Genomic DNA, 12,120 nt, shown 5'->3' with positions numbered 1-12,120 from the left:
CCCCCTGAGGATCATTATCGTTGGTTCCCCATTTCTCCCCCTTCTCCCCCCACCTTCCTCTTCCCCTCCTGGTATCACTACTTCCAATCCTGTGACCGCTGATAAATGATAAATTATTATTGTTTTCATATTTTACACCATCCACTGCCTCCCTTTGCCCTCATTTCTGTTGTTCATCCCCCTGGGGTAGGGTGTATGTGTGTGTGGCTATGTGTCGATCACTGCATTCTGTTCCCTCTTCCTGCCCGCACCTTCTCCCTACACTCCTGGTATAGCTACTCCCATTTCTGTTCTGAGTGGTTTATCTGACCCGGATTCCGTGTGTTGTGAGCTTTTATCTGTACCTGTGTATGTGATCCGGTCTAGTCCGCAGTGAAAGGCAGGACTGGGTCATGATCGTGGTGGGGGGGTGAGGAAACCTCAAGAAACCAGAGGAATATTGTGTGTTTCATCAGTGCTGTACTGCTCATTGGTTGATTCATCCCTAAGACCATAAACTTATTTTCTTTGCTACTTTATAACTGCAATTTTGCTACTGTTATGAATTGGACGACTCCTGTGTAAGGGTCGTTCGCCAGCCCCCCCCCCAAGGGGTTGCGATCCACAGGTTGAGAACAGCTGCTTTAGACGTAAAAAAAAAAAAAGCAGACACAAATTGTTAAAATCAACTTGAATTCTCAATGGTAAGAATGAGACCTTAAATAATAAAATGCCTTTAAAATTAACTGCCAAACTCAAATTCTACTTTCAGTCAGAACGTGAATTAAGTCGAAGGGCAGATTAGACAAACTTTCAGATGTACAAGGTTGCAAAAATACTTTCTGAGGAGAGATGGAAACAAATGCCACAAAGAACCGGGATGAATGTTGTTACACAGTGTGGTTGTAACCAAGGAAGCAAATGCAAATGAACTGCTGAATGAAAAACTGCGTTCTTTGTAGTTTCTGAAGATGATACTGAAGGATATGCTCCAAAAAATAAAAGGCATAAAAATCTATGAAAATGGAGCTCCAATTAGGACATGCAAAAATGGTTCATTTCAGGAGTAAAGCTGTTATGTAGATCAAGCAATGATTCTGAACATATTGAGAAATTTGTAACCACAAAAGTTTAAAATGGAATGATAGATATGTGTGCGTGGTGTACAGATATATGTAATACAAATTAAAATTAAGATATATATAATATCTCTGAATAGTGTTTATAGTAAAATAATGTCAACACTTAATGAATTAAAAAGGCATGGCATCACTGTATATAGATGTGATGAATGGGAATGATCAGTGATATGTGGTAGCCCAAGAAGATGTGTTAAGTCCTTATTTCCATATGAAATGGTAATAATCCATACCTAAACTTAAATTCAAACTACGTAGGTAAAGATCATACAGATGACTTGGAAAATGTTGATTCTGGAGAGGTAAGAGTATATAAGAGAGTTGAGAGTCAGGTTCAAATTAAATTAAATTTAAAAAATTAAATTTCCAGATTAAAAAATTCAACACAGTATTCATCACAATTAGTGGTAAAAAAATCATCCATGCCCCAGCGGCTCAAATAAAAAGTAAATGTTTAGAAAATAACTATGGCAACATATGTACAAATATGATAAAATTTATGTATGGACTGTTATAAGAGTTGTAAGATCCCCCAAGAAAATGATCTTTAAGAAAAAAAAAAAGTCCATGCTATCGTGAAGTTTCAGAATACCAAAAAGATAAAGAAAAAACTCTGGAAAGAATGAGTAAAGAATAAAAGAGAGGCATATACCAAAAGAAAACAGACAGCCAAGTTCTGACAGCCTTCAAAATTTTGAAGAAAAACTATTTTCTTCTTGGAATTTTCTACTGATACGAACTATCAATCAAGTTAAGTTGTGCAAAATGTCAAGTCATTTACCAACCTTTTCTTTCTAAGGAGACTAGGAGAATACTTCAAGAAATGCATCACAAGATGCAAAAATAGCTGCAGGGAATTCCTAGAAAGACTATTAAAGAAAGTCCAGGACAAAAGCTCTGAAGGAAGTTTAGAGAACTGATGGCTTCAGGAGGGAATGTACAAGGGAAAACAAAATAGAAATGTGTTATGCATACCTACCCCTCACTTATTGACATGATAAGCACCTCAAGACTAGGTTATCAAAATCCAATGTTAAGATGAAACTGGAGAATGATCACATCATCAGATCACAAATGGAAAACCACATTATCACACAGTTGTCAAATTATATCATAACTGGCATACTTCTGAGAATCGTGACTCAGATAAATTGGCATAAAACTCAATGACAGTGAGTATGGCTTGTTTTTTTAGCGCTTGAAACAGAAGAAGTGCATCCTGGTTTTATTTACATTAGTTTGTATTACACTAAATATTTAGGTCAAGCTATACTTCCCATGGTGTCCTTGGATCCAAAGATTATTTGAACAGGACAAATTACATGAACTCGGAATTTTCACTTCACCTTTATTAGGACCCGAATAGCAGGCAATTACAAATTGTTATCTCAAAAAAAAAATTCACTGTCACTGAGTCAATTGCAGAAATAAGAGTTACTGTACAATAAATAAGGAGTCCTGAAGGCATAGTGCGTTACATGTCTGCCTGCTAGCCAAAAAGCTCAGCAATTTGCGCTCACTAGACACTCTTAAAGATGAACAGATAAATCTTTTCTGTTCCCATAAAGATTTTCAGCCTTAGAAACTTATAGAAGTTCCACTAGGTTCTACAGCATTATTTTGAGTCATAATCAATTGAGTGGTAATGAGTTTGGTACAATGAATAGAGATTCAAATGCTCTGAGATTCAAATATTCAAAAGAGATTCAAACCCCAAAGGGGTCTGTCAGAGTTTAACTCCTTTATTAAAATATTACAGTCGTTATGAGATGGCACAACTTCTCTTCCCAAGCACAGAAACACTTAAAGGTTAAGGTATTTCTTTAAAGAAGCTTCGAGTCAACCTCACTTCTGAAACATTTAACATGAACGACTTCTAGATATTAAAATGTGTTCCGAAATGTTTACTGCATTGCATAATTTGAAGAAAAAACTTAGATCTTCAAAATACTTATGAAAGTTGCTATGAAGTCTTCCATTTTTGACACTACCTTCCCTAGGTTCCTTTTCAATTCTCTTTTAAGAGGATTTCAAGAAGAAGTAACTGTAATGTTTAAATCAGAGATGAATTCTAACTGCATTAGTAGCAAAAGGAAAATTCATAATATTAATGATGTTTTGAAGGATACATTGCAAAAGACAAAACAAGCAGGCACCAAACGACACTGATATTCATTTCCTGAGTTGGTTTCATATAACTGTAGTAGACTTCAGTTATTAAATACACGACTGTAGCAGCCACTGTGAAATCTACCAGCCACTGGTATTCTGGAAAGTAATGCAGTGCTGAAAATAAAAAAAATGAAGAGAGACATATTTTACTCCAAGTCTTATAGTTTGAGGATTAGCTATAATTAACTTCAAACAAGCCATGCTATCGTTAAAATGCTATTTGTTTTTGTTTTTTTTTAAAGTGCTATTTGTTCATATGCAATGTAAGGCTTATAAATAGGAAATTTTTTAAATGCAAGAAGTTGATTGAGAATTCTAGCATCCAAAATGAAGCTTTCATAATTTAAATAGTTTACATAAAAGTCAAATTATCAAAATGTATTTAAATGTATATAAAATATGATTATAATCTAATTTATATTTATATTTTAAGTGAGTAACAATTTTTAAAGGTGACTGAGCTGTGATTTTGGGTTTTTTTTAAGTATAAGAGTTTAAGCTGTGACACTTTAACTTCATAATACAACTAGGTGTACAATACAACGGCCTTACTTTTACTTTTAAAATAAAGTAGTACTGTTATTTGGTCAAGTGAAATGCTGATGTTAAAACTAGTTATCCAAACCTGTGCTAGGAAAAGCAAATACTGAATGTCGAAGACAATTAAGGTTGCAACTATTATCTATTACCCTAGTTTCAAGTTTCCAAATTCATCTGCAGAGTTGATTAGCTTTATTACATTAGGTGTGTAACATTGGCAAAGTTAAGTGTCTCTCTACCTCAGATTGCTAATAAGTTTTTTTAAGGTAATAATCAATGAACATTTACTATTTCTGTAAAAAATAACAAAAATTATACTGGAAATCAGGAAAGATATGCAATGTATTATTATTATTTCTATGACTGTAGAGGAGCCCAGGTGGCGCAGTGGTTACACTTTGGGCTGCTAATGACAAGGTCAACAGTTCAAAACCACTAGCTGTTCCGAGGAAGAAAGAGGCTGCTTTTTATTCCCATAAAACTATAACCTCGGCCACACACAGGGCAGTTCTACTCTGTCCTAGTTTCCCTAGCAGTCAGAAGGGACTCAACAGCAGGGAGCAGCAGTGCGTACGAATGTGGCTGTTTTATAAAGGTGTAAGTTCGTAACAAATATAACTACTAACTGAAAGTCACAGCTTTTTGAAATATTGTTTTGTGAGCGTGCACGTGTGCGCACACACACAATTTAAAAAGATGATCACATAACCAGTCTTTAAAAGTCTGTATAATACAACACCAGTGAATCATACTGTACTCCACTGGTATTTGTAGGTTCTCTGACCCCCTTTACACATTGATACTTCAAATACACTAGTTAGGGCATTTCACAAAATTATTCCATGAGATGCTAGCTATCTCTTAAAGCTGTTTTTTGAGGGAGATCTGACTTGCTCCAGAAAGGCCTAATTATATAATTAGATTGTATCAGAAAGTATAAGATTATTCAAGTTATCTTTTTAAGTGTTACTTTACCTTCCACTTACCATGTAAGTTAGCAGTTCTCAAACCTGATCACATTTCAAAGTAATAGAGTACCTTTAAAAATGCACACTCCTAGAAACCATTCCAGATTTACTAAATCTCACTGGGTAGTATTGTACAATCTTTATTTTTAAATAGCCACTGACATGATTTTGATGTACAACCAGTTTTAAATAATCATCATCTTAGATTCTTTTATCTTGTAGGATTCCAACAATTTCATGTAAACTCCTATGTTAAATATAGTCATTAAATAATTGTAAAAATTAATATGGTAAAAAATTAATATGGGAAGGGGGCAGGCCAAGAGGGCAAAAACCTAGATAACTTATTCAGAGATAACCCAATAGGTCATCTTCAATAAAGATTTTGAGTCTTGATCCTCGTAATTCTGAAATCACTTTCCTTTCTATCAAATATAAGCATAAAATATAGGTCACTCTTGATAAACAAATGCATTTTTCAAACTACACTATAAAATAAGCAGATTAGCATAACAAAAAGTCTAGAATTCAAAATAATAAAAAGTGCATAGCCTCACTTTAGTAAGAGAAAGTTGCATCTAGTAAACCTGTGCATATTAGTGTCTTCTAAAAAGCATTGAGAAAAAAATGTTTATAAACAGTTTTTCTCTTTTCAAAATCATTTTATTGGGGGCTCGTCCACTCTTATCACAATCCATACATCCATCCATTGTGTGTCGAACACATTTGTACATATGTTGCCCTCATCATTGTCAAAACATTTTCTTTCTACTTGAGTCCTTGGTATCAGCTCCTCATTTTTTCCCCTCCCTCCCCGGTCTCCTCCCTTATGAAACCTTGATAATTTATTATCAATAGTTTCTATAGGTGAAAAGGAATGAAATAAATCAAATAAAGTATTTTGAGCTCTTAAGTTCTTAGATTTCATATTCTGTATAATGAACTTGCTTAGGAAAAAAAGACAAGCCATAACATAAAAATCTGAGTACTTTCACTAAGAGAACTGAAATTCGTGGATACCCCTTACCGAAAGTATCCACTTCAGTAACTGACTTTGTTTCTAGATGAAGGTCAATATCCTTTGGAATGGTTAATGGCTTACTTTCAATGTGGCCATTATATTTCCTATAAAAATCAGACAGGTGACACAAAAAACAAGTTACCTTTACTGTTATCCAAGTGAATGTTTAATAACAAATCTGATTTTAAATTTCTAAGTGAAAAAGAAGCACAGAATTCTTAGTATTTGACTAAAGAAGATAATGCACCCCCTGGAAATGGCAACATGTACATGTAAATAATTACACGAATATGCAGATTTCCGAGGAAAGAGTTACCTAAATTAGTAACAGGGAGTAAAATCTTCCCAGTTAGCGAAGAGAAAGAAATGTTATACCATCTCTGTCTCTTCTGTGAATTTAAAGAGAGCCTAACATCTTCATGGAAACTTTCCTCAGGCATAGCAGTAAAAGCAAATGAAGACGAAGTCCACCTATCTTTGAAATTATATATACACACTCCCATCCACACAAGTATAAACAGACATGTAACTTATGTACAAGTCAAAATTAAAAACAGACATAAAGATTTATGCAAGGGAGAAATTAAAAAACATGAAAGGCAATTCAAAGTGGCTTTTACTTCAAACGACAGATGAATAATGCAACAAATCTTCAAATATTTATTATCACTCCCAAACTTATTTTTTTATAGTAAAATAAGTTGCACAGTGAATGTAATATATTAAGCTTTGAGAACATTAATTGCAACACTAGAAAATAATGTTGTGTTCATTTTTCAATAAATATAAGCAGAAAAAAGCTTAGTAAGCAAATTATTTTATGTCACCAGATCAAACAATACTTATTGCCACTTGGCAGACAATGACTTTAGTATCTCTTTTTGTAAATGTTAAAATTGGTCAATTTATAAAACTTTATCATTGAAAAATAACAAAATTGAGTACAAGGCTATGGTAAGCATCCAAATACTTGTAAAATGAACACTACAGCAAATTTATTCAAACCAAACTCACTACCATCGAGTCAATTCCAATCCAGAGAGACCCTATCAGACAGAGCAGAACTGCTCTTTTGGGTTTTGAGGCTGTCAATCTTTATGAGAACCTACTCTTTCTCTCTCCAAGAGCTTGTACGTCTAAATCATTCAACCTTGTGGACAGAAGCCCATCTTGTAACTACCACCCACTAGAGCTTCCTGAATATGGTTATAGTACATAACTAAATTTTCGAAGTGATAAGCATTAAAGCTTTGGATAGCTAGAACTGGAATATTAAAAACAAATGTAAAAATTGAACACTTAACACACAGGTTTAGGTTACGTAAAATAGTATGCAACAGTGCTCTGCACAATATATAAGAAACCATGTGTCATGAATATTTTATTAAAGAACATAACCACTGGAATAAAAAGCAGGAGGAAATATAATAAATGTTATAATAAGCTTTAAGATGTATCTGTAATGGCATAAAAAAGGATGTCAGTAAAATCAGAAAAGACCGTCTTTTCAAATTTCCAATCTCAAGCCAAATAATCATTCATGTTTAGAGAATTTTTCAATACTTAGAAATACTCTAGGCCATGTTCGTGACGTATCTGAAAAACTTAGGACAATTTGTTGTCATTGATATTTTGTAATACAGTTTCTGGACCACCATTTCAGAGTCAAAGAGTGCTCCTGGATTCCCAGCTGAGAAATTCAAGGCCTTGTCCTGGGAATTCAATTTTAAGAGATTTAAAATTTTAGAGTTGAAGAGTTTTTCAAAATGACTTAGGCCAGTCCCTCCATTTTAAAAGATCCAGGCTACTGCTGTCCATTCAGTGAGGTTTCTTATCAGGCAAATTTTCCTCATGAACTTTAAACATGATCTAAATCGTTAAGAGTTGAATGAGACCTATAGTATTATACAGTGAAACCTGTGAAAGCTGTAATTCAAAAGAACTGCTTTGTTTTTCTGGGCCTTGCAAGTTTTCCAGGTGCAGTCTTATCCCTTTCCCTTAAAATAGTGGAAAATATTTAAGCGTTCCTTTTCTGATATATCTCTACCCTACCAGGGTTCTGGTATTGACAGGTCTTATTAAACAATCTACCCTTTTAATATTAAACATGAGAAAATTAACATCAAAAGCAAGTCAATTTGTCCAACACCACAATATTAAATAATGAGTGACAAAGCCTAAAAAGGCACTTAAAGTAAAACTTTGCTTAAAGCACACTTAGTAATTGTGCCTTAAACAAACCATAAAACATGGGCACGTTAAATGCACTAACACCCTACATATTCAAAATTATTCATTTACCTTTCTTTTTTGCTTTTCCCTTTTTGCTGCTTCCCTGCAAGGATTCGTAATTCTTCTTCCGTAGGATGTTGACACCACCTCAAACTACAAAAAAATCAAAATAAGAGAGTCCTCTTAAATAAAGCAATCAGACTCACTGGAATCATTCCTTGACCCAACAACTATTTACTGAGCTTCCACTTTGGGAAGACACTGCTGCCAGATGGCACATGAAAACAAGAAGCCCTTGAGTAAGTGTTAAAAGGCTACAGATTAAAATCTAATAAATACTTGCCAGACCTGCAATGTAGAATTACACAGTAAGGTTATATAGGTTCATCATTAAAAAAAAAAAAAATGAAGTAAACTTTACAGGCAGGATGACAGGAAAACATTAAAATTCTCTAACCACCTTTTATTTACTCAGAAGAAATTGCTTATTGTTTTTAAAAATTGTTTGAATGCCCTGACAGCTCCAGACAAGCTTCCTTTCTTTTCACCCTTTAATTTAGTTTGGAAACTTTCAAACTTTATGTGCATAAGAATTAGTACAAACACTACTCTTCTACTATGCCAGCTAGAGTTTCAACAATTACAGGTATTCTTTTCTACTATAGCAAAACATGTAATTTCTCACGTTCAAGCACTGTCTGAACTTACTGTCCCATCTAGTGGTCATTAAATCAAAACAAGCAAATATAAAATAAAAGCATAAGTCCCACTGCTGTCATTTGGAGTCCAACCCATATCAACCCTATGGGGAAAAATCTAAATGGTTTTTGTGTTCTTTTCAGGAGGCTGAGCCCAACATAGAAAATCCTCTGAAACCCAGTTCTACTGACTTATAAGAGTTGGAGTCAACTCGACAGATACCAGTACCAATTACCTAGTGGTACTGCTTGTTACCTATTAGCCTCCTAAATTTGATATTCAGATCTTACCTTTACCGCCTTCTCTCCACATTACCCCTAATAAACCAAAATCAACGTAGACCTCTTGTTTTATTTGATTTATAATAATGGACATATTCCAACCAAACTATAACTACCATAGGTCGGGGACAATTTCTGCTTTTTTGATTTAAACCAAGAATTTTAACTTAGAACACTTAAGTAATAAGTAACTTATATACACTAAAATTAATTATTTGGTTTTGAGAACTAGTAAGTAAGCAATAAAATAACTCTTTGGAAAAAGAAAACAAGCTTTATTTGGAAACTATAATAATTACATTATTACATTGTCCATAAACCATTTCTGGTTAAAATATATTTAAGCTTGTTTAATCTTATGTGGTCCCATTTTTTTAAAAAATCGGACTACATTTATTCTATCTCACTAGGTAGCTCAAGGTCAGCTTAAATAATTGTTTAAAATTGAAATCTAAACATGCTCCTAGGCCATGGACAAATTAACCATAAAGACAAGCAACAGCTTACTTATGCTTACTTACTAATTTGTAGTTACGAAGTGAATGGCATTACTCAGTATCCAGTCTTTGTAACTCCCATCAAATGATTGGGTAGGATCATGCAAGGAAGGCACTGAGGACTAATGTGGAGATTAGTCAGTTTAGCCATTCTGCTGGGTGTAAGAGTGAGCCTTGCTTCTGAAAGCAAGAAGAGAATCCCACAACCACCATGAAGGAAGAGCACGAAGTAAAGCATGCCTCAGATCCCTGCTTGGAAAGGTGGCAGAAGAGCAGCCAAAACCACGAGACAGAGCAGAAAAGCAACACTAACACTATGAGACAGAACAAAGGAAAGGATTGGGCTTCTCAGCCCACAGACGTAAAACTGAGTGCCTTTGGGCATTTAACAACACTAGAGGAGCTTTCATATTCACATCAACTATATAGGACAGAGTATAATTTTCCCTTTGGGTTTCCAAAGCTATAAATGTTTAGAGGAGCAGAAAAGTCTCACCATCTCTCAAGAGCAGCTGACGGATTTGAATTGCGGACCTTGTGGTTAGGAGTCTGTAGGAGTTACATAATCTGTTGTCAATTTGAGAGGAGAGTGAAGGGGAGGAGCAGCTTGATGACCTTATTTCGAGCTGCTAAAGAGATAAATAGCTCACTGGAGGCTGGACACTCCCTGCGAGACATTACTGACAAAGAGCTTGATAGAGTTATTCTGATGCAGCCAGAGCTCTGGAACCACAGGAGCCATGTGGACACCCCTGCCAGCACGGAGATACTTCTACCGCCACTGGATCCACAAGACTTTCCACTCATCTTCCTGCATTTGGCGTCACTGCATGTGTTGCATTAGTCTGAAGAGGAATTTATAGATTGATATGGAACATATGGGCTAATATCGGACTTGTGGACTTGATCTGGACTGGGATGTTTTCTCAATATTCATTTACTCTTGTATATAAAGCTCTTTCTTATACACGAGCGTCCATGGATTTGTTTCTCTGGTCCACCTGGAACCAGGTGTTTCTGGTTTCTCTGGTCCACCTGGAACACAGAGTCCAATGTATAACCTGCTATGCACTATGAAGGTAGTGAGGTTTTGTTTTGGAGAGAAGCTTTGTAATACTGTCCTGGGCAGGGCAGGGCAGAAACCAAGGGGCAATGGGGCTGAGAACCGGAGAGCGATGGTTGTTGGCATGACTGAGAAGAGACACTTCTTTGGTCACAAGACTTGCATCCTTAATGTTCTAACTTTGAATTGCGACCTATTAATTTCCCTACTAACACTTCATAATCATGAATATTGTCATGAGTTATGTATGGCCACTGGAATGTATTATTGATCCCTGAAGAGAATTAGGTTCCATGGGAGGGACGGTAAGTGTCAGAACAGATAAAGAAAGATGGAGGGTGAAGGCATGGTTGACTCTTGCCTCAAAGAAATCATCTTTGGGTGAATAAGGAGTCCTCCTTCCCCTTGTGGAGATGGGGGGCAGACACAGGCTTCCACATCATTTCCTACGTAGTGAGCAATTTCACGTTTCCTTCAGAATCAAAATCTGTTTTCAAGTTTACAATTCCGAACACAAAGTACCGAGTAGACCAGGTAAGCACAAACTTATTTGTGCTTACTTATTAATCTGAACAGTTTTGTTTTTCACCATATCTTACCCATGTGAAATTGCTCATTTCAGATCAGTAAGTAAGCATAGTAAGCTTGTGCTTACATTGCTTATTAGGTAATCTGCTCCTGTCTTAGGCCCATTCACTTCTAGTCTGTTACTCAGTCATCTATTCATTCCTCATCTATCCACGATACATTCAATCATCAAACATTTATGCTCCAGGTACTCTAAAGATATAATCACACACAGATCCCAAGACCTTGCCTTCTTGATGCTTATATTCCAAGTGCCGAAAAGAATATAACACCCACCCCCCTTTCAAATATATACATATGTATTTGTATATACATACATACTTTATATCCATAAGAAATAAGGAAACAAGGAGTGAAAAAAGTCTTCAATATTAAGTGAGGAGAACCTTTCTGCGATGCCATCGAATCAGCAACTGAAAGGATGCAAACAACAGAGGGAAAAGCATTCCTGGTGGACAAGAGCATGCTCAAAAGCACCGAGGCACAAATATTCCAGTATCTACAAAAAGCCAACAAAACAATGAGGCAATAATACCACATGCAAAAAGATATAAACTAAAGATAGCCACTCGGCTTATAATTGAGTTTTGTGAAAAGAGTGTTCTTAAAGCAGGAGAAACAATTCTCTACACATTTTAAGATTCCTTTGTTGTTCTGTGAATTGGAAGAAAGCATGAATGACAGGGATATATATTTCAGACACTCAACCAATAGGTATTGTTGCTAGGCCAAATGTGGACAGGGAGAAAAATCAAGGCCTTAAGGATTATGTCCGCATTTCTTATTTCAAGGAAATGATGGTACATTTTTTGAGACGAAGGAGAAAACAGAAAAAATTGAGAATTCAAATATTCCAAGTTTTAAGTCTTTTAAAGACATCAAGTAAAAATTTCAACAAGACAACTATATATTAACAACTAGAGCTCAGAGATGATTTGGGG

At 35.3% G+C, this 12,120-nt stretch overlaps 1 protein-coding gene across 4 annotated transcripts in view; it reads right to left on the bottom strand.

Moving 5' to 3' along the window:
• The window catches only part of TMEM161B (transmembrane protein 161B), a 58,824-nt gene that overhangs the window by 18,799 nt on the left and 27,905 nt on the right, over positions 1-12,120 (bottom strand). For 3 of the 4 annotated variants that reach the window (XM_045285103.1, XM_045285100.1, XM_004703500.3), the window contains 3 exons: positions 8,121-8,204; positions 5,826-5,923; positions 3,248-3,404 (listed from right to left, as the gene is read on the bottom strand). In XM_045285103.1, coding sequence (XP_045141038.1) covers positions 3,248-3,312 — 65 coding nt within the window. In that variant the 5' untranslated portion in view covers positions 3,313-3,404; positions 5,826-5,923; positions 8,121-8,204. Of the gene's footprint in view, positions 1-3,247; positions 3,405-5,825; positions 5,924-8,120; positions 8,205-12,120 lie in introns of those variants that run through there. The other variant, XM_030888864.2, reaches the window with a different exon arrangement.

This window comes from Echinops telfairi, unplaced genomic scaffold (assembly GCF_000313985.2).
Source record: "Echinops telfairi isolate 266 unplaced genomic scaffold, ASM31398v2 ScPeMD7_7469;HRSCAF=8507_1, whole genome shotgun sequence".
NCBI classification, from domain to species: Eukaryota; Metazoa; Chordata; class Mammalia; order Afrosoricida; family Tenrecidae; genus Echinops; species Echinops telfairi.
This window is presented reverse-complemented; position numbering and strand designations above follow the sequence as displayed.